Here is a 21,482-nt window from a genome sequence, read left to right as displayed (position 1 = left end):
AAAACTCGACATAAAAAATGGAAAACCACTAAGAAAGAAACACAGTCTAGCTCTATGAACGGGGTTGGTGTACATTTGAGTCTCAAGCTAACACCTCCTTTTCCTAGTTTCACTTTTGGCTAGAAACGTTTCAGTCTTAAAAAATACATATATTAACTTAGCAATGTCTCATGAATAGTTAGCAGAGGATCAAGTTCAAAAATGTATAATGAATAGTCAGAGGATCAAACTCTTAGTATCAGAAAATATTCTGACAACAGTGAACTGTTCGAAGAATTTAATGTATAATTTCATGACTAAAACAGTACAGAATACCCATGAAGATACAGAGCATTTCATGCAATTGGTATACATCTTAAATGAAGGATCAATAATTATTGCAAGTTTGGCTTATTTTTAAAAATTTAAGTGATTTATTGCCTACCTCCAGGTGCATTGGGTAATGGTGGCCTGCCTTCTTAAAACTGCTGCATGTAGCACTAAGTGTCTAGCTTAGCCACAGCCAAAATTAGAGAATGAGAGGCCTGATCAATGAACACCGGTTTCAATCCTTAGATATCAGTGAACAATTTTTTAAAAAATTCAGTCTGATACCTCCGTGTTCACGTTTATTGGAGGTCTTAAAATGAAAAAAGAAAAAGAAATTCAGATTCTTTACGACTACCATGGTGCGATTACTCGTTCAGTTACATTACAGTAATGATTACTAAATTCATAACTAAACATTTTCTTCCATAAAATTAAACAAAATGTTAAAACTTGGTAAGAGGCCAATTAGGTGATTTCTAAACAGCATGTACCAATGTATACTGCACATCAAATCATCATCACCACCACCACATTATTTCAAACCTCTGATCCTTGTGAGAATCCACCTGGCAGTCAGTTTAGTTGCATCAGTGAAAAGGGAAAACGAAAACGTTCGCCTAGGTCTCTAGATTTTTAGTTTAAAAATAATAGAATTAAAGCTTACCTATGTTGATTGAAGGGATTTAGAATGTTAATTTTGGCAGTTGCATTTCTCTAGTTGAGTGTCGATACTTTCCATACAGATTGATGACACGTCATTTAAAAAGTGATGGCAGCAGACATTTCCCAACCAGGATTTGAGATTTAGATAGTCACATTTATTAGCTCAGTTAGTTAAAGTACAATGTAGAATCTTTATAATACTGATGCTGCATTTTATTCATAGCACAAGAAAAGACAGTCCTCCATCCCTTTGAATTTCTGGATGTGAGTTTGCTCACTGAGCTGGAAGGTTAGTTTTCAGACGTTTCGTCACCATTCTAGGTAATATCATCAGTGAGCCTCCGGTGAAGCGCTGGTGTTATGTCCCGCTTTCTATTTATCTGGTTAGGTTTCCTTGGGTTGGTGATGTCATTTCCTGTTCTTTTTCTCAGAGGATGGTAGATTGGCTCCAAATCAATGTGTTTGTTGATGGAATTCCATGCTTCTAGACGGGTACCCTATGAACACAGTCTGCCGAATTCTCAGCAACAAACCCAAACAAACAGACAAAACGGGCCCAGAAACCATAACCACTCTCTCCTACATCAAAGACATTTCCGAAATGACTGCCAGACTACTCGGACCTCTTGGCATCAGGGTAGCCCACAAACCCACCAACACACTAAAACAGCAGCTAATGAACTTAAAAGACCCTATACAGACAACAAGCAAAACAAACGTCATCTACAAAATACCTTGCAAGAACTGTGACAAACACTACATTGGACAAAAAGGCAGAAAACTAGCCACCAGGATACATGAACATCAACTAGCCACAAAACGACATGACCCACTATCACTCGTATCCTTACATACAGATGAGGAAGGACACCACTTTGATTGGGACAACACATCCATCCTAGGACAAGCCAAACAGAGACATGCACGAGAATTCCTAGAAGCATAGCATTCCAACCGGAATTCCATCAACAAACACATTGAATTGGAGCCAATCTACCATCCCCTGAGAAAGAGAACAGGAAATGACATCACCAACCCAAGGAAACCTAAACAGATAGATAGAAAGCGGGACATAACACCAGCACTTCATTGGAGGGTCACTGAAGATATTACCTAGAATGGTGATGAAACATCTGAAAACTAACCTTCCAGCTCAGCGAGCAAACTCACATCCAGAACCTCAACCTGAGCTACAAATCTTCTCAAAACTCGCTATCCCTTTGAATTCTAATGTGGTATGGAACATAGGTCTACACTATAGGAAAAGCAGCAGTGTGGCCTCGACTTTCAGCACTGTAATCCAGAATATACAAAATCAGACATGGCTCTAATACATCTTTAGACCACTCCCTTAAACAATTAGGAAGAACAACAAAAGGCTGGAAGTATAATGGTACATCACAGTACAGTGGTATTGGCGTAACTATTTTAAACACCAAAGCCAAACAATCGTAATATGGTCTTGAGTCTTTATGACAGATAATTTGAACCAGGTCTTAGACAAAAAAAAGAGTTAACTCTTCACATATATGGTCCCTCCCTCCCTTTACTTCAAAGGCACTCTGTTGAATTACAATTGCCAGATAGGGTGGAGCTACAAATCTACAACTGTCCCACAGGAAATTGGAAGAACAATGCAACTACCAGACTGGCCAGAATGTCAATCACACCCCTCGCCATTAACTAGAATGCACGAGTAAACTGGAAACTTTGGCTGCACACCAAAGCAGAAGCTAAGACATGGGACTTGTGTAACTAAAAGCAGGACCTCAGCAAATATGTTCACTACCACAGTTCCAAAGTTGCAGCAGTACTGAAGCTGGACGTTCATTGAGAATTTGAAATCAGTACAACTTCTCCAACTCAATCCTCTATTGCAAATTATCAGAGTTCAAACTTGACAGTTTTAATGTGTGACAAGGGTTCCTTGTAAAATTACTGTACATTAAAAAGGCGTGATCAATTAAAACATTTATTTAAAAGGGAGTTTCTCTCCTGTCCTCAATTTGCACCCCCCCCTCCATTAACAAGTCTAAAATTTGGACGAACATTAATAGTAGCTGTAATGATGCATTATTACCCCGACATATCTAACTACATCATAAACAAACAGTATGTTCTGGACTAAATTTTTAAAAATTATTTCAACAGTTTGCACATTTTTCAAGTTTGGTTCTTACACTCAAATATAGTCACATAACCAGGGACTTCACATCAAGGATGAAGCTTTCAGTTAGTACAAACCAGATGTCATTGAATCTCATCAGCTGTGGCATCATGATAATTCAAAGAGTCTGGCTAGCTTGCTCCATCCCATCATGCATTCGTGAAGGTAAGCAGACAATCCTCTTCTGTCTTCCATATGTATGAGCTTTGATGAAAATAATCCCTGGGAAAGATTTTTTGACTAGCAGCTAGAGAATACAACGGTCATGACAGTGCAGAGAAAGGTGAAAGTTCTACAAAAAGGCACTAGGGTTTGCTCGAGGGTCTTTCTGATTCCTAAAACGCATAGCTAGCCAAACTCCAAGGATCTGGGGGTGGGGGAACAAAGAAGGAGAATCAGTATATTGATATTTACTTCCAGCTACTTTTCATTCTTGCTCTCACTGGCACATTATATTTAAATCAAAACAGAACTAATGTACTGAATATTGTTGTCAGAAGGTAATATTGGAGAAAGCATACCCAAAGAACAATAGACATCCAACAGCAAATATTTGGCAGTAAACTGATTAATAGGTTCAGATCATATAAATTTTAACTAACAAACAAACTAACACAGCTTGAAATTAAAAGTTTAGACCATTTATAATCCAGGTTTTTTTTTTGCAAATTTCAACGGGCTGCTTTGATCATTAATGGTTCTCCAGGGAGAAACTGACCTGCCAGCTACACCTCATAGGTAACAACTCAGGGATTAAAAATTGTGGCTAAACCATAAATTTATTTTTGAAATTGCAGTCAATTACTGGGGATACTAAATTAGTAAGTGTTTTACTTTGCAATGCCCACAAGACTTCTCTCAACATAAATTTCCCACAGCTTTGTTCATGGTTAGGTTGACATTTGGAACTCCATTTCCCATTGTGAGGAATCCTCCTTTGTGCTGAAAGCCAGCATGTCGTGAAAACAGCAAGACTATGACTTGCAGGGGAACAGAGAGAGTTCTAAGAGTTGTGCAGTGGCAACATTCAATGCCACATTGTGATAGGGGTGGGGCCTATTGCAAAGTTTCAATAGGTTATTCAGGGAAGTTCAGGGTCACAGTTCCAAGGGCATAGTTAGTCAGAGAAAGAGACAGACATGTCCATTCACTCCATTTTAGGAGTGCTGATTTTTACATATGCTGCAGGAAGGCAAAGTTAGTTGGATGGCTCAGGAAGATCTAGGAATCAGAAAGTAGCCAAGTGTCATAGTGGTAAGGTCACCAATTCGGTGTTGGAGGAAAGCTTGGAAGAAGCCTGCAAGCACAAATACTTCAATTAAGCTGGAAGTGGGAGCTTTCAGCGGTATGTGCTTCATAGAACCGAGCAAGATTGGAGCTTCAGGAAAATCTCAGGTGTAGTGATTGTAATGAAGTCAGCCAGGTGGGCCTCTTTTAATATGAGTTCTCTGACTGAATCAGAGAATACTGGCTGACTGATGAGAATAGGAGTGTCAGACATCCTGTTTACTCTGAGGGAGCTGGACCAGTGTCAAAGACTCTCCACACATAAAGGGTGTCTTGGTGACGGGGTCCCGGCCTGGGTGGAGTTATTTCACCAGGGATGTATCTGACACTGTAAAGTTAGTTGTTGGTGAAGAGCTGGAGTTATGCTCATGAATGAATGCTGGAGTGCAGTTTCAGAGTTTGGGGGCATAAACCCAGGAAAAAAAAGTGTGATAAATCAGAACAGGAGCAACTGTTGAGGCAGTCAATGATGGAACAACTCAAGAGGGAATTGCAAGACAGGATCAGCAAAAGTGAAGAATTGTAATTGCATGAGATTTGATGACCCACAGCATCATTAATATCTGGGGAGGAATTGCTGAGAATTCCATGAGAACAGTCATGATTGCAACTGGTATTTGATGTGTGCTTTAGGGTGTGATTGCAATATATTAGCCACGTTTATCACATTAATTCTGGGTATTTAGAAAGAAGTTGTACATGTAATAATTTCTCATACTACTGTTCTAACTTGTGCAGTGTTATTGTTTGTTCAAAACTGTGGAATCTTGTGGCCTTATTCTCTTAGCAAGTCCACTGGGTCTCACCTTTTGTCAAATTTAAGATTATTGGTCCATAACAAGACTATTTGGTGGTGGAATTTAGTAATCGATTGGAGATTGTAACAACGTGCTTAACACCAAATTGTTCCTAGGTCTGGGTCAAACACTGATCTCCTACTGGTGCTATTTACTTTCAGGCTGCTGTTATCACTTGGATTTGGGAAACCACTCAGCCCTTACCATTCCAAATCTCTCTCCTATCAGTCACCACCCTAATAATTAGTCAGGACTGCTGCTGTAGTTTTGTATACTGTTTGTATTTTTTAAAATTCATTCACAGGATTAGGGTTTCAGTAAAGGACATTAGTGAACCAGATAGGATTTTTACAACAGTTGACAATTCTCATATGATTCCAGATATTTACTGAATTCCAATTTGACAACCTGCCATCATTGGATTCAAAGGAGGGTCCCAGAACATTCAATGGACTGTTAATCCAGAGACCCAGATATAACACCACTAGGACATCGCCTCCCCGTGTACGATCCTGGGTTTGGCCAGATGACCAATTACAAAACTTACAGACTTTTGCATTATGCTAATGATGCAAATATGCAAAGCGGATTTATTCATTAAAAATCTTTATTGATATCCCCACATCATAAAACAAATGGAAACGATCAAGGAACTAGGTTAACTGAGTCTCATCTATAATTCAGAAATACCTGTGTAAAGAAACCTATGAAAAGAAAAATTAAAATGGTTTAAGGCAGGACAATTGGCAGCGCTATGTAGCATCTGTGAGCTTTAGGATTTCACACCTAGAACAAAGAACTGCAATGGTTCAGTGAAATTGATCAGAAACCTTTACTTCTAAAACAAAAGAAAATTATACTTCCACAAGACATTTCAGAAGAAACAAAATCAACGTTACTTTACAACAGAACAAACCTCACCTCAGTGAAGCTGAAGAAAAGCCCCACTCCACCCAGAATCCTTAGAGCCTGACCAGAATGTGTCAGCATGACATTCCCACAAGTTTTACAACCAGTTGGTTTGCAGACCTGTCAAAAAAAATGACAACAGCACTAAAAGGGAAAATTTGAAACACTTACCAGACAAGATAGGTCATACAGACACTCTTCAATAAAACATCTATTCAGGAGTTATAATTATTTTTTGAAAGTTATATTTGTTCAGTTCAGAACCTGTAAGGGTTTTCTTTCAAAAATTAACCTTCTGCTCAATTTCTAATTGGTATGCAACACAGTCTCATTGAACAGCATCAGGGTAGAAAGTTACACAGAAAAGCAGGGTCTAACTTGGGGGAGATTTGATCTTAGATCATAGAATCGTGGAGTACAGAAGGGATCCTTTGGCCCATTGAGTCCTCCCCAACAAAAAACAAACAAACAACTAATCCCACTTTCCAGCATTCAGCCCATAGCCTTGGAACGTTATGACATTTCAAGTGCTTATTTACATAATAAGGTTTCCCATCTCACCTACCCTCCAAGCCTGTGCATTCCAGATTCCCACCACCCTTTGGGTGAAAGTATTTTCCTCAAATCCCCTCTAAACCGCCTGTCTTTCACCTTGAGATTAAGCTCCCTTGCTACTGACCCTTCAACGAAAGCGGAACAGCTGTTTTAGGGAAATTTAACATCCATGTTTGTCCCACCGACTGGAAATGTGCGCTTAGGTCATAAATCCATTTTGCCACCAGGAATAGTTCCAAGGACCTTGTCTCCTTTCTAAACATCACACACTCCCACTCCCATCTCTCTCCTTTACAGCAGTGAGTGAAAAGTTAATTCAAACCTGTACACATTGCCAAACTGTAATAGATAACCATTTGTTTCTACACAGCCACTTTCACAACCCCAAGTAAGACCCCCAATATCATATTTCCAAGAACAAACCGATTGATGGGGGTGCATTAACATTAATTTCCTGGAATTAAGGGCAAGCATATACAAAGCCTAGAAATGAATATTCCCTTTAGTGTCGTCAAGGGAACTCTTACTTTGCTGACAGTATGATATTGAACACCACTAATAATCCAACAAAAAAAATTACTCACTTCTTTACACAATAAATGATCAGTCAAATAGCTGGCAATATTCTCTGTATCATTCATAAATCCACAGCAATTCAGCTGGTGTTCTAGATCTTGTTTGGTTGCATTTGACATTCTGTTCCAGGTCAACTTTAGCAGATGCTCCTAAACAAAAACAAAAATCAATGTCACACAACATACTGACTTCCGACAAGTCACTTCTAAAGTTTACCGCATGGCCCTAAATACAACAGCATTCCAAGTGTGTGATCAGAGATAATGGGAACTGCAATGCTGGAGAATCTGAGATAACAAAGTGTGGAGCTGCTTGATGTGGAAAGTCATCTTGGGGCCTGGGATGGGGGTGAGGGAGGTGGTGTGGGGCAAGTGTAGCACTTCCTGTGGTTGCAGGGGAAAGTGCTGGGTGTGGTGGGGCTCGAGGGGAGTGTGGAGCGGACAAGGGAGTCACGGAGAGAGTGGTCTCTCCGGAAGGCAGACAAGGGTGGGGTTGGAAAAACGTCTTTAGTGGTGGGTCGGATTGTAGATGGCGGAAGTGTCGTCAAGGGAACATCCCTCACACCTCGCCCCCGCAATAACCGCCAAAAGAGAATCCCCCTAGTCCTCTCATACCACTCCACCAACCTCCAGATTCAATGCATCATCCTCTGACCCCACCAAAGTCATTTTTCCCTCCCCACCCTTGTCTGCCTTCCGGAGAGAACACTCTCTCTGTGACTCCCTTGTCCACTCCACACTCCCCTCCAACCCCACCACACCCAGCACTTTCCCCTGCAACTGCAGGAAATGCTACACCTGCCCCCACACCTCCTCCCTCACCCCCCATCCCAGGCCCCAAGATGACTTTCCACATCAAGCAGATGTTCACCTGCACATCCGCCAATGTGGTATACTGTATCCATTGTAGCCAGTGTGGTTTCTTCTACAATCAGGGAAACCAAGCGGAGGCTTGGGGACCACTTTGCAGAACACCTACGCTCGGTTCACAATAAACAACTCCCCCTCCCATTCCTTAGACGACATGTCCATCCTGGGCCTCCTGCAGTGCCATAACGATGCCACCGTAGGTTGCAGGAACAGCAACTCATATTTTGCTTGGGAACCCTGATACCATTGGGCTGCAATGTGGATTTCACCAGCTTCAAAAATGTCCTCTCCCCCCACTGCATCCCAAAACTAGCCCAGCTCGTCCCTGCCTCCCTAACCTGTTCATCCCCTCCTCCCACCTCAAACCACACCTCCATTTGCTACCTACTAACCTCATTCCTCCGCCTTGACCTGTCCATCCTCCCCAGAATGACCTATCCCCTCCACCTATCTTCTCCTCTGTCCATCTTCGGTCCGCCTCTCCCTATTTATTTCAGAACCCTCTCCCCATCCCCCTCTCTGATGAAGGGTCTAGGCCCGAAACGTCAGCTTTTGTGCTCCTGAGATACCGCTTGGCCTGCTGTATTCATTCAGCTCCACACTTTGTTATCTCCAAGTGCGTGATGTGGAATGTCACTGGACTTTGATTCAAGATCAAAGTGGAGCGGTGATGGAGTTCTATGAAAAAGCCAAAGGGGGATTAGACGTTCGTTTCAGGGAGCACAAGAACTAGGCCCAGTAGGGTGCAATTTAGCCCCGTTTAGCCTGCCCTGGTGTGTGTGGTTTTGACTATTTGCCTAATTTGTATAATCGTTCTAACCACTCTTTAATTTTGAGTTCCATTTCTGATTGGAAGATCAGGACAGCAAAGCAAGATAAAGTGCTTTATTGCTAGATCCCAATGTGGGGGTCTGAGCCCATTAATCTAGGTTTGCACACCAATGCAGGACAGAGGAAGAATGACACTGCTGAGACATGCTAAACTTTGTCGTTTTTTTTTGCATGGGATGTGGGTATCGTTGCAAAGACCAGCATTTGCAGTCCATCCCTAACTGCCCTTAATTCAAGTGATTTGCTAGGCTATTTCTGAAGACCATCAACAGTCTGAGTCAATCACATTCTGGGTCTGGAGTCACATGGAGACCAGACCGTATAAGGACAGTAGACTTCCTTCCATAAAAAGGGAAGTGGACCAGGTGGATTTTTAATGACAATCAAAGCTAGTTTCATGGCTCCATTACTGAGACAAGCTTTAAATTCCAGATTTATGAATTCATAAAAAGTTTAAATTTAATTCCAGCTGACATGGTCAGATTTAAACCCATGTTCCTACAGCACTGGTCTGGGCCTCTGCATCACGCATCAAGTGACAGTACACTGTGCCACCATTCCCTTTGTGGCATCCCCTGTCCCTGCCCCAGATGGATCTTGGCCTAACATATTAGCAATCAGGTGAACTTTAAAAAGGTTCCAATGCATGAATGGAGGAAAGGACTGAATTCTTCGAGTGTTCTGGCAAGCATTCCTACGTTAATCAACACCATGAAAAACAAACTATATATAAAGTCACCCTGCTTTAAAAATAATCCACTCATGTACAAAAGTGAGACTGGCGCACACACCCTTTCTTCTATTCGTAACATTTTTTTAAAAAAGAAAGCAAGCTATGATCCCCATCTGTCTGGGTTAGATTCCAACTCCAGTCTGACAGATAAAAGATAAGCTGCTGAACATGCACTGTGCACGGAGGATGCTTTCTTCAGTAACAGTTAAAGGATTGCTCTACTTATTTCCCACTTTTAAAGTGAGGAGTTCCAACTTTGATCAGCTTTTCAATCTCACCACAGCTCTTGGCTTTTTTTTATATAAAAAAAGAAAAAAAGTCTTTTAATCTTTATTCATTCATGGGCTGAGGGCATCACTGGCCAGACAGCATTTATTGCCCATCACTAATTACCCAGAGGGCAGTTAAGAATCAACCACATTGCTGTGGGTCTGGAGTCACATGTAGGCCAGACCAGGTAAGGATGGCAGTTTCCTTCCCTAAAAAGGACATTAGTGAACCAGATGGGTTTTTCCGACAATCAACAATGGATTCACGGTCATCGTTAGATTCTTAGAATTCAATCAATATCTGGAATTAATTTCACCATCTGCTATGGCAGGATTTGAACCCTGATCCCCAGAACGCTATCTGGATCTGGGGATCAACAGTCCAGCAATAGTACCACTAGGCCATCACGTCCCTTCATGTTTTCCACACTTATGGATAACAGTGACATAGACATAACAAGTGTAAGCCTGGTCACATTCAAAAAGGAGTGAAATCTACTCTATGTCTAAACAGCAAATACCCTTATTCCTACAGTAAATCTTTTAGGACTATTCTTATCTTTTTGCACAGATCATAAAGAGGGCATTTTCTTTTTGAAGAAGTTCTGAAAGGAAGGATCACATAAATTAAAAGAAAACACTTGAAGACGGCAGTAGACTAGAGAATTTTAAACCTGGCAAAGCAAAAGAAATAACTGGTGACACAAAATGGGATTTGTTGTGATTACATTAAAGCAATAATAAAAATAGCCGACACCATCACTTATAGCCTCAAATGGATTGATCTTTATTTCTGTGAATACCTCGAAAGATAAATTAAATATTTAATTTGTTAGCAATGTTACAATTTTAGCAATTTATAACAAAATAAGCCTAGGTCTCTTCTGTGAATTGCCATCTTGCTGTAGAGGAAAGATTTGAGTGTTCAGTTGAATCCAACAGTGATGCCATCAGGGAGTTCTCAATTCCTTGCAGGCCCCGCCATGACAGTAAGATCAAAGAACGGACCAGACAAAGCATAAATTCAAGACCTCAATGGCCATTCAGGCAGAAGATATTTGAGATATCAATGGCTACGAGAGCAAATGAAGACTGTATCAACCAGGGAAATCCAGTGTTATAGATTTCTTTGCCACTAGAACTGGATCTACATGTCAAGGACCGGTGTGGCTGCTGAAGTGCGACAGCATTCTCATTTTAAAAAGATGCCCTACAAAAGGAGTCTACCTGGAGTCGCACTCAGTCTTGGAACCAGGAATGTATGAACGCTGACAGACGGACAAAAATCACCTGCAACAAAAGAACTGCCCTGGTTGCCTGTGAACTCGGACACTTCAACATGGAGATTGCAACCCTGCAAGAGACATGAACAGCAGGCAAAAGGCAGCTGACAGGAGGAGGTGGTGATTACACCTTCTTCAGGAGGGGTAAACCCAAGGATCAACCCAGGACACACGGAATTGGATCAGTCATCAAGAATGAATTCAATCAAGTCTCCGATCTCCCAGTTGGCAATGATCACCTCATGAATCTTCATCTACAACATGTCAAGAGCCAGCATGCAATGGTCGCAAATTCCTCTACCCGAACACTTGATGCCATAGGCGAGTCCAAAGGAGGCTTCTACTCTACTTTGGACACCATACCTCGTCAACATTCCCAAAGAAGATAAAACTGAAGACCACCCAAGGTGGACATCAATGCCAGGTTGGAAAGAACTCCCAACTCTGAAAAGGAACCGTCAGAAAAGGAAGGAATCGGGAATTGCAACTCCAATGGGATTTTCCTGCTCATCAAATCTGCAGGACACCAGCTGGTCATTAACACACTATTCTACCAAAAAGGCAAGTTCAAGACTTGGAGATATCCACGATCAATGCACTGCTACATGATCAAATACATCGTTCAATCCAGAGACTAAAAACAACCCATTATGAACGTGATGATCAACGCAGACGACCATTGGACAGACTACCAAAGCATCTGCTCATCAGTGTCCATCAAACGCCACCAGAAACAGCCAAAGATGAAGAAACAGTTTAGAAAAATGTTCAATATTGAGCAGCTTCATCAGCTAAGCAGACTTGTGAATTTCCAACAAGGTTTTTACCAAAATCTCCAAAGAGTTCATTTTAATGGAGTGGAGAAAATCTGGAAAGAGCCAAAGACAGCAATCATCTCATGTGACGACCACCCTTGGCTACAAGACCAAGAAATACAAACTGGTTCAACGAGAATGATCACATAATCGAAGCCTCATCAACAAGGACAGGAAAGCTTTCAGGGCCTGACAAAACAACATCACCAGCAAGGCAAAGAGAAAAACTCAAAACACAGCCAAAGTGGAATTACGAAGAATAGCTAGGGGAAAAGCAAGAACCAATGATGGGTGGAGAAAGCCAAGGAGCTGCAACTCATTGCTGACAAGCATGACACCAGGAGTTTCTTCAGTGCCACCAAGACAATATACAAACCCAACACCCTTGGCCTCAAACCAGCACAGATCAAGGACATAATCCTTTTGCAAGAGAGAAAACATCAACCTCTGAAGGATAGAACATTTCGAAGAACTTCTAAACCAAAATCAGTACATATTTGAGGAAGTCTCCCAACTCCCCAGTGATGATCTTGGATTCCCGCCTTGTGTGGCAGAAATCAAAGCCCCAAATCAGAGGCACAAATAATGGATAAGTCATAAGAATAGTTGGGAATCCAGAGATTTACAAACTTGGATGAGCAGAGCCTACCCATCAACTTCATTAATTGCTCCTGAAAATCTTGGCCAAAGACAAAACCCCTGCTAATCCCAGGGATGCTGTCATCAACACCATCCTCAAAAAAAAGGACACAAAGTAGATTATGGGAACTACTGAGGAATCTCTCTATTCCCCTCACGAGGAACCTTCTCCCAGTCTCTCATCAAATCCTTCCTGATAGGCAGTGTGGCTTCTGACCAAACCATGGAACTAGGGACATGATTTTCACTGCACAGCAACTCCAGGAACAACACCAACCTTGCTCCATTGCCTTCAAACACACAAAAGCTTTTGACTCAAATTGGGGAATATTGTACAGGATGGAGAGAAAACTTCTCGACCTCAACCGTTGAAATCTGAGAAGAAAACAACTCTGACCTTGTTTGTGGAACGTCAATAGGCAAATGACAATGTTATGACTACTCTCTTGGAAGAGAATCTTAAAGTCTCACTTAATACTTTTGTGGAAGCATGTGAAGAATTGGTCTCAGCCTGAACCTCAAGAAGAATCAAACCCCTCGCCAACACATCCCAGAGCAAATTCTGGTCTGTTCCTTCCATTATGATCGATGGAAAAATCCTTCCAATTGTGGAACATTTCCCCTACCTAGAGAGCCACCTCTTATCTAAGGCTGATATTGATATGGAAGTCCAACACCACATCCAGTCTGTGAGCACTGCATTTAGACACTCAAGGATGACAGTCTTTGATGACTGACATTCACGCTGATACCATGATCATTGTGTATAAGCAGTCTCTTCCAACTAGTCTACATGGATCCAAAACTTGCGACTATGCATAGATGCCACTCAAGAATTTGAGAAGTACCATCAATGCTGTTTGAGACAGGTTCTCTGCGTCAGCTGGGAGGATAGGCTTACTAACATTAGTGTGCTCAAAGGAGCCAATAGCACTAGACATGATCATCTGAAACCAACTCCATTGGGCTGGCCACATTCTTAGGATGCCCGAGTTATGACCACCAAAGCCAATCTTTCTCACCCAAATCAAGGAAAGCACTCAAATGAGAGGAAGACAAAGGAAGCATTTCTAAGACTCCCTGAAGGCTTCCCTCAACAAAATTACTGTATGTGCTGGTGGAAAAAAAGTTAGCTTTTAGTCCAAATGATTTGGCAAAAAAAAAGAAAAAGGTTGACTTACACACCAGTAATATTTTTGAGCAGTTGCAACCCACACGTAACGACCTGCTTCAGGACTTACTTTTTGCCGTTGTTTTGTGCTGGAGCCGACAGAACACAGAAGACCTGATTGGCACCAATTTGGAGTGGACTGTTCCACTCAGAACCCCTCCCTTTGCTTGCTTCCAACTTTTCTCCACCGTTTCCTGAGCCCTTGTTGGAGAATTTTTTTAAAATTCATAGGATGCAGCTATTGATAGCTAGGTCAGCATTTGTCCATTCCAAGTTGCCTTTGAGGTGTTTGTAGTGGAGAGAGTGGTCTTCTTGAACACTGCAGTCTGTATGGTACAGGTAAACCCACAATATCATTAGGGAAAGAGTTTCATGGTTTTGACCCAGCACCACTGACGTAATGACACTATATCGCCATGTCAGAATGGTGAGCAGGGCTTGGAGAGAACTTGCAGGTGGTTGTATTCCCATTTGTCTGCTATCCTTGATCTGCTAGACGATAGGAGGTTGCAGGTTTGGAAGGAACTGTTAAATTAGCCTTGGTGAGATACAAGTGCACCTTGATGTTGGTACAAACTACAGCTATTTGCATTGATGGTGGAGGGACTGAATGTTCAAGGTGGTGAATGGGATGCCAATCAAGTGGCCTGCTTTGTCCTGGATGGTGCCAAGCTAAAGTGTTGTTGGAGCAGAACCCATCTAAGCAAGCAACAATTATTCCATTACACTCCTGATTTGTGCCTTGAACAGGTTAAGGAGGCAGGAGAGGAGCCACCACTCTCAGAATTCCCAGCATCTAACCTGTAACCATGGCATGTATGGCTGGTCAAGTTCAGTTTACAATGGCACTACCATTACTGAATCCCCCATTATCAACATTGAGATTACCACTGACCAGAAACTGAACTGGACAATCCATATAAATAATGACCTGAAAAACAGGTCAGAAGCTGGGTATTCTGTGATGGGTAACTCGCCCTCTAACTCCCCAGTGACTCTGCCATCTACAAAGCACAAGTCAAGAGTGTAATGGAATACTCCCCACTTACCTGGATGGTCCAATACTAAAGTATGGCTTGAGCCCTACTTTATTGTCGCTGTGAATTGGACAGAGTGCACCATTCACAATATGCACTGCAGTAAGTCACCAAGGCTCTTCTGACAGCACCTTCCAAATCCATGACCTCAACTGCTGAGAAGGACAAGGCAGCAGGTAGATGGGAATACTGCCAGGTGCAAATTCCCCTTCAAGCCACACACCATCAGGGTCAAAATCCTGCAACTCCCTCCTTTACAGCATTGTGGTTGTCCCAACGATTGCAGCAGTTCAAGAAGGCAGCTCACAACCACCTCCTCCAGGGAAATTTAGAGATGTGCAAGAAATTCTGGCCTGTGCAGTGACGTCGTCAACCCCATGAAAAATTACAAAAGGCCAGGCCTTTTCAAAGAGAAATCACAACATTTGTAAAAATAAAGCAAAAAAAGGTACCTGTTGACTTCGGTTAAGAGCCAGGCATGAACAGGAGACTCCAAACTGAATTAAAAAGACCAGGAATAAAATAACCATATACTGGAGTGAAAGCAAAGTCAAGGAAACAAAGGGGGGGGGAAAGTTAATGAAAATAAAACTTACTGAAAAAAAAATTGAGATGACTGGAATGTGCATTTTATAAAGGTTTCTCCTGAAATCCATTTCGAATATTCCTTCAGGTGGCATTTTCAGTTTATAAAAGTGAATTGAACACTTTGTCTGTTGTTGTGACAAAGTGAAAATATCAAGTATACTCAGGTCAGACAGAATATAGATTAACTGCAGTGCAATAGCTTTCACTAGTATTCCAGCATTGTACTTTAAATCCAAATTGCTGGCTCCCCGCCCCCCCCAACAACTGGGATGCCACCACCACAATCCACTACAGGCAGAAAATAGATTTTAAAGTGCAGTGACATAGTGATGGACCCTGGCATACTTCAAAGTTCTTCCTTTAAAAAAAATTGCCACAAGCAATTTAGTATTTGTTCATGCACTTCATTAATTAAACTGGTCCCTTGACTATATTCAAAGGTGCAGCTTTATCAGCATGTTTTAATGTAAATGTATTGACACCTCTCGGGGAAAAAAATACTGCAGCAAACAAACACACTTGAGTAACATGGCACCAAGCATGAAATCATCTGAAGTGGTATCAATCAATGCAGCTCACAATATTTTTCCCATACACTGGCTTGCAAGGTGGCCAAACATTTCACTCATTTCTTGCACCACACTTCAAAATCCTAACAAAGCTTGGGTGGCACCCACAGCATCAGTAACACGCCATCCCAGGGCATCTGGTTAATACTGACAGTGCACCTCTGACAAGGGCTTAAGAAACACAACAGATGCTTCCCTGCTTATTCATGCAGCATGTGATGTACAGAAGGTGCTCCTTGTTTGTTCCGAACTACTGGTATCAGAATGATCAGCCCAATTTTCAATTTGAAGACAACCATGGGTCTTTTTTGGCAGAAGACTTGAAGCAACCTTCAGTATGATTCTTTTCAGTTATACTTTAGGGATTATTGCTGCATTTTGCTTTTCCCACAGAAACGCAAAAGATTAAGATCCTAATGATAGCCTAGGTTCTGCTGGGCAGTAGTGAACATACGCCAGGCATCTCCACCAAGGATCTCTTTTTCTAAGCTTCTAACGTGTAGTTCATTGTGTCAAAGACCTAGGAGTAAGACATAAATTTATCTGACTACAAATAGAAGAATATCTTGAGAGTCATACCCAATTCATTTTTAAAGATAAAAGAAATCAGCGAAAGGATACAAAGAACAGCATGACTTGGTGGTGATTGACTGCTCCAATAAGTCCGACAACAGCAATGAGAAGCAGGAAGACCCCCACAGCAATGACTCCACCAATTATGTTTATACTGGAAACAATGCCGTAACTTTTGCCCCATGCTGCTACTCCGATAAGTAACAGTCCGACAAGCTGGAAGAGAAAGGGGAACAACTGTCACATCCAAATAATACTGCAATTCAGTGGATTCTGGAATTGTACTGTCATGCTTAGGAAAAAAAAAGGCAACAACATATGTTAAAAGTCCTGAAGACTTCCCAAAACATTTTACAACCGTGAAAACTTTTGCAGTGTAGTTACCGGTTAGTCACCCGGCACCTTCACCATACTCTTTAGCAGGGTTCACTGGACCGAGTAAGAACTCACTGAACCAAGGCACCAAGGCCAGTAGTGGTGCCCTAAAGGGGCTCTTGTGGTGCAGTGGTAGTGTCGCTACCTCCGAACTAGGAGGCCTGGGTTCAAGACACACCTGCTCCAGAAATGTGTAACACCATCCTTGAACAGATCTATTAGAAATATCAGTAATGGTGCCCAAAACGCCAACCCCAACCCAGCAGAGGAGAATCAGTAAGTGAATCAGAGATTTTAACAGTCTACATAAACCAGTTCTGAACGAGGCACGAATGGTGGTCTCTTGTATGTTCCCTTTAACATTTATTTGCATTGTGTTCCATCTACTTTATCATTATGTACAGTAGATTTTCAGCCAAACCTGTTTATCCCTCCTGTACCTTGTACAGCTCCTTGGGATGTTGATTTGGAAGTCTGTATAGAAATGCAAACCATTGTTGTAAGACTATGCAAAACGACTATCCTTTGCTCCAGCCCTAATGTCAGTTACATGGCTAAACATGTGAAAATACCAAAGATCACCATATTGTATAAATTGATCAGGCAAAGGCTAATGCCACAAGTTGTGAGATAACATTCAAATCTAAAATCAGTGTTAACAGTTGTTTCAATGTGTTAAGAAATCTATCCTAAATGTAGTTATTTACTGGTAATTAGATCTTGTCATTTTATAATCTGTTTATGCAAAATTGCTCTCCACATAAAATCTATGACTATCCTATCTAGATTCATAACCACTGTCTCAGCTATGCTGGTCACAACTTCAGTGTGTCACTTATGACTGCAAATTAAATACTAACTTCCTCAGCCTGGGTCTCCATTCACCACAACAGTTTTGCAGCTGTTGATCTGATCTTTCATTGCCTCCTGGCCTTCTGATCTAAAATTCTCATTCTGGTGCTTAAGTCATTTTACAAATATCTCATTTCTATCAACTCCTCCAGGCCTACAACTAACCAGCACCACACACTTTGTTCCTCTAACTGACTGTCATATTCACTCCCTTCTCTTTTCCATTGATGGCTGTACCTTTAGCCATTGGGCCCCATAATTAAGAATTTCCTTTTTAAACTGCCTCTCCTCAAAAGTACACCACTTTTACTAAGATTTTCTTCAGTTCTCCTGAAATCTGCGCCTGGGTATTTTTGGCAAATTACATTCCTGGTGTGTTTTAGGATGTTCTTTAATCTTGGTGGGACTATGAAAATGTAAATAGTCATTACTATGACTCAATTAAGTAGATTTCAAGTAAGTGCTAAAAGTGTAGATGTTTGTTCAAGCGTTGATGCTCTTTCAATGCAACAACGCCGCAGAATGTTGGTGTCAAGTTAGAAATTAAGAATCAGTCCAAGTCAAGTGAATGAGGTCTGGGAGCATTCAAAAGTAGTCCCCATCATACTGTAATGACTGCTGCAATTTATGTATCAAACTGCTACTGTGTACACGTGAACTTAAGTTAAGATCAATGCAAGTGTTTTGCACCATGCTAAGTCCTTTGATTTTTTCAAGATCGCAACAGCCATCAGGGCTTCTCTACAGGTATAAAACTGGAGTTCTCTCTTTTTGGAAGATGTACAATTCTTTGTATGTAACCAATTTCATAATTCAAAAGAAAGACAAAACATACAGCACAGAAATTACTGACTTTCTTTTGTTGAGTCCTGCTGTGCCTTTTTCATGCCATTGTACACCTGCTTGCTGTGAAGAGGAAGTAGTCAGTTCCATTGTTCTACAGCTTCCTCTTTGGGCGGGTTTCTATCATAGACATAGGTTAGTCAAAATCCTCAAGGTGACCTTATAGCCACCAAATGGCACCTCTTGAATCTTTCACTTAAGAATCAAGATTTGAATAACCACCAGAGCTTGTCCATGTGTGCAGGACTTTTGATTTCAAAATAAAAACACACTGATCTTTGAACATAACTATTCCTCAACTCCCAACAGAAAGGAAGGGTATTTCCCATACCAGGTCCTTCAGTTTTCCAAGGTAAAAGCTATGATATAACAATGCTTCAAATCTTTGATATTCTGACGCACAATGGATATAGCACTATCTGAACCAGTGTGCATCTCAGGACAGTCATCATAGCATTCAAACACAAGAATGCGAGAACAGAGTTCAATTTCCAATTATTTTGACTTTTGTGTTAAACAGACTGCATGATGCCACATTCGGGCCACCAGTCAGAAAGCTATAGTTCCACTTAAAATGCCCGATATGGCAACTGCTCTGCCTAGGGCCGTAAGAAACTACAGAAGGTTGTGTGCACAGGCCATCACAGAAGCCAACCTTCCATCCATGGACATTTTATTTCCATGGCTCGCTGCCACAGAAAGGCGATCAACATCAAACACCCATGGCACCCCAGTAATTACCTCCTACAACCTCTTCGGTCAGCAGAAAATACAGAAGCCTGAACACAAGCACGAGCAGGTTCAGGAACAGCTTCTTCCCAGCCATTATCAGACTGTTGAATGAACTCTAGCCTCAAATAATGTAACTTGCAATGTAACCTGCATGCTCGTGTTTCTCAGTCTTTTTGATCTGTACATCTTTTACTTCTTGAGATCTGCCTGTACTGCTTGTAAACAAAGCTTTTCACGGTATTTTGGTACACGTGAAATAAATCAAGTGCAAAGTGCTGTAGATTCCACAGCTGGGCCTGGCAACCACTATTCATTACGTGCAGAATCATTTTACAGATGGCATGCAAATGCACTCTTCGATAATCCAAACAAACAACTCGAATTATGCTTCAACCTCACCTAACTAATATGGTGTTATTAACAGTTACTGTTGATAAGCTATTTGATCACAGCAAACATTATAGTCAAGACTATAATGACCTGGTGTCCACTTCTGAACTTTCAACAGGGGTCAAAGGATAGCGACCAGCAAGTCCATTTTCCCTAACCTATGGACACTAAGGCCAATTGCAGCACTTCTACCACTGCCTCAACTGAGATGAGCCAACTCAGCACAGAGCAGGGACAGAAGTGACAGCCTCAGTTATTTCCATATTGAAACTTGCTGAGCTGTCAAAAGACGCAGTCCCACAGTCTTTTTTAGGACAGTCCCTGGTCTTTTGATCAAGACAGGCTCTCAGCCAATAAGATGTCAAAACTACCTCATTAGATGGAGCCAAAGTTGTAAATCAAATGGATACAAAACCTATACTCTCCATAAACTGTAAATACCCAGTGCATCAAATATCACAATCATATAGACACACTAACTCATATTAGAAATCCCAGCTTCTAATTCAAATTGATTACACTGCAACATTTTATTGACCCCTACACCACAACAGTTACATTTTAAAAGTGCTTCATCAGCTGCAGTGTGCTCAGGCTGAGAAATACACATATACAGAACAAAATGCAGAAAGAGGGGCTGTACACCAGAACCAGATCAGCTGCGTCCTTGGATATTTATGGAAGAGTGGAAATTGCAAAGTACTGGCTATATCATCCAATTTTTCCTTGGTGACAGCGCTGATGTCAAATGAATGGAAGATTTGCAAATATTCAGAACTGGATGCAGAAATAAATTCCGCGATAACATGCCAGTCTTTTTATCCTCCGCACTGGGAAAACTTTAAGAAATAACAATCCAGGACACAATTAACATCCAGTTAGACAAATGTGGATTAATCAAGAAAAGGTTGTACAGATGTGATCGGAGAAATTATTTGTATTGATCAAGAACCAGAGCACACCAGCTTAAATTGAATAGCAGAAGAACTACAGTTGACTAAAAGGAAAACACTTCACAGCGCGTGTGGTTAGAATCTGGAATTTATGCAAGGGTATGAGAGAGACAGATTCAATCGTGACTTTCAAAAGTCAACTGGATTATGAGTATAACAAAATACAGGACTATGAGAAAAAGGTGGAGGAGTAGAAACGATTTGCTTGTCGAAAACCAGCAACCAAGACTGGTCAGATGGCCTGAACCGTAACCGTTCTCGGATCCGGTATTTCTTGCGGCTGCATGTCAGAGTTGGGGGTTGCGCATGCTCTGGATCCTTAGGGTTGTTTGATTTAAACCCCTTCTCAAACACTCAAAAACCACGTAAGCCTCCAGCGACCTCCCCTCGTACCCGCCCCACTTACTATATACACCACATTTAAAGCAATTAGCGCATTCTTGGAACAGGTGAAGCCACCGCAAACCATCCTCACTGCCGCCTGTATATCTACTTCTTCTTTCTCTCCAGCCAGTCGCTAATATCCCTTAGGCCCCGACGCTATCGTCCTCCACAACGCGGTTTGCGTCCCACCCCTCGCAAATCATTGGTACTCGCTATAGTCCCGTGACAGTCACTCTGATGTTTCATTTGATTAATTGTCTGCCAATCACCTAGACCCTCTAAACCCAGCGTTTGTCCCGCCTTTGTAATGTAC

At 41.5% G+C, this 21,482-nt stretch overlaps 2 protein-coding genes across 4 annotated transcripts in view; one reads left to right on the top strand and one right to left on the bottom strand.

Annotated features, from left to right (window-relative positions):
• Positions 1 to 21,482, top strand: part of cdk4 (cyclin dependent kinase 4) — a 72,011-nt gene that overhangs the window by 42,155 nt on the left and 8,374 nt on the right. Inside the window, exon 7 of one of the 3 annotated variants that reach the window (XM_048523439.2) lies at positions 10,537 to 10,721. The exons of the other annotated variants lie outside the window; for them this stretch is intronic. Coding sequence (XP_048379396.1) covers positions 10,537 to 10,563 — 27 coding nt within the window. The 3' untranslated portion in view covers positions 10,564 to 10,721. Of the gene's footprint in view, positions 1 to 10,536; positions 10,722 to 21,482 lie in introns of those variants that run through there. 3 annotated transcript variants of the gene reach the window in all.
• On the bottom strand, positions 2,064 to 21,376 carry LOC125448269 (tetraspanin-31). Its single transcript, XM_048523441.2, has 6 exons — positions 21,192 to 21,376; positions 16,689 to 16,856; positions 15,363 to 15,443; positions 7,272 to 7,412; positions 6,145 to 6,252; positions 2,064 to 3,506 (listed from the first exon to the last, which is right to left on the bottom strand). Exons 1-6 carry the CDS (start codon positions 21,252 to 21,254, stop codon positions 3,432 to 3,434), a joined length of 636 nt encoding a protein of 211 aa, XP_048379398.1. The 5' UTR covers positions 21,255 to 21,376; the 3' UTR covers positions 2,064 to 3,431.

This window comes from Stegostoma tigrinum, chromosome X, assembly GCF_030684315.1.
Source record: "Stegostoma tigrinum isolate sSteTig4 chromosome X, sSteTig4.hap1, whole genome shotgun sequence".
NCBI classification, from domain to species: domain Eukaryota; kingdom Metazoa; phylum Chordata; class Chondrichthyes; order Orectolobiformes; family Stegostomatidae; genus Stegostoma; species Stegostoma tigrinum.
The sequence above is the reverse complement of the archived record's forward strand: the minus strand, read 5'-3'. Positions and strand labels throughout refer to the sequence as shown.

Coding starts and splice junctions, on each gene's coding strand:
- LOC125448269 (XM_048523441.2), bottom strand. CDS start 21,254: ATGGTTTGCGGTGGCTTCACCTGTTCCAAGAATGCGCTAATTGCTTTA. Junction 7,413..15,362: donor CTCTTAACCGAAGTCAACAG/GTACCTTTTTTT, acceptor GTTTTTGTTTAG/GAGCATCTGCTAAAGTTGAC. Junction 6,253..7,271: donor ATCATTTATTGTGTAAAGAA/GTGAGTAATTTT, acceptor TTTTTTTGACAG/GTCTGCAAACCAACTGGTTG.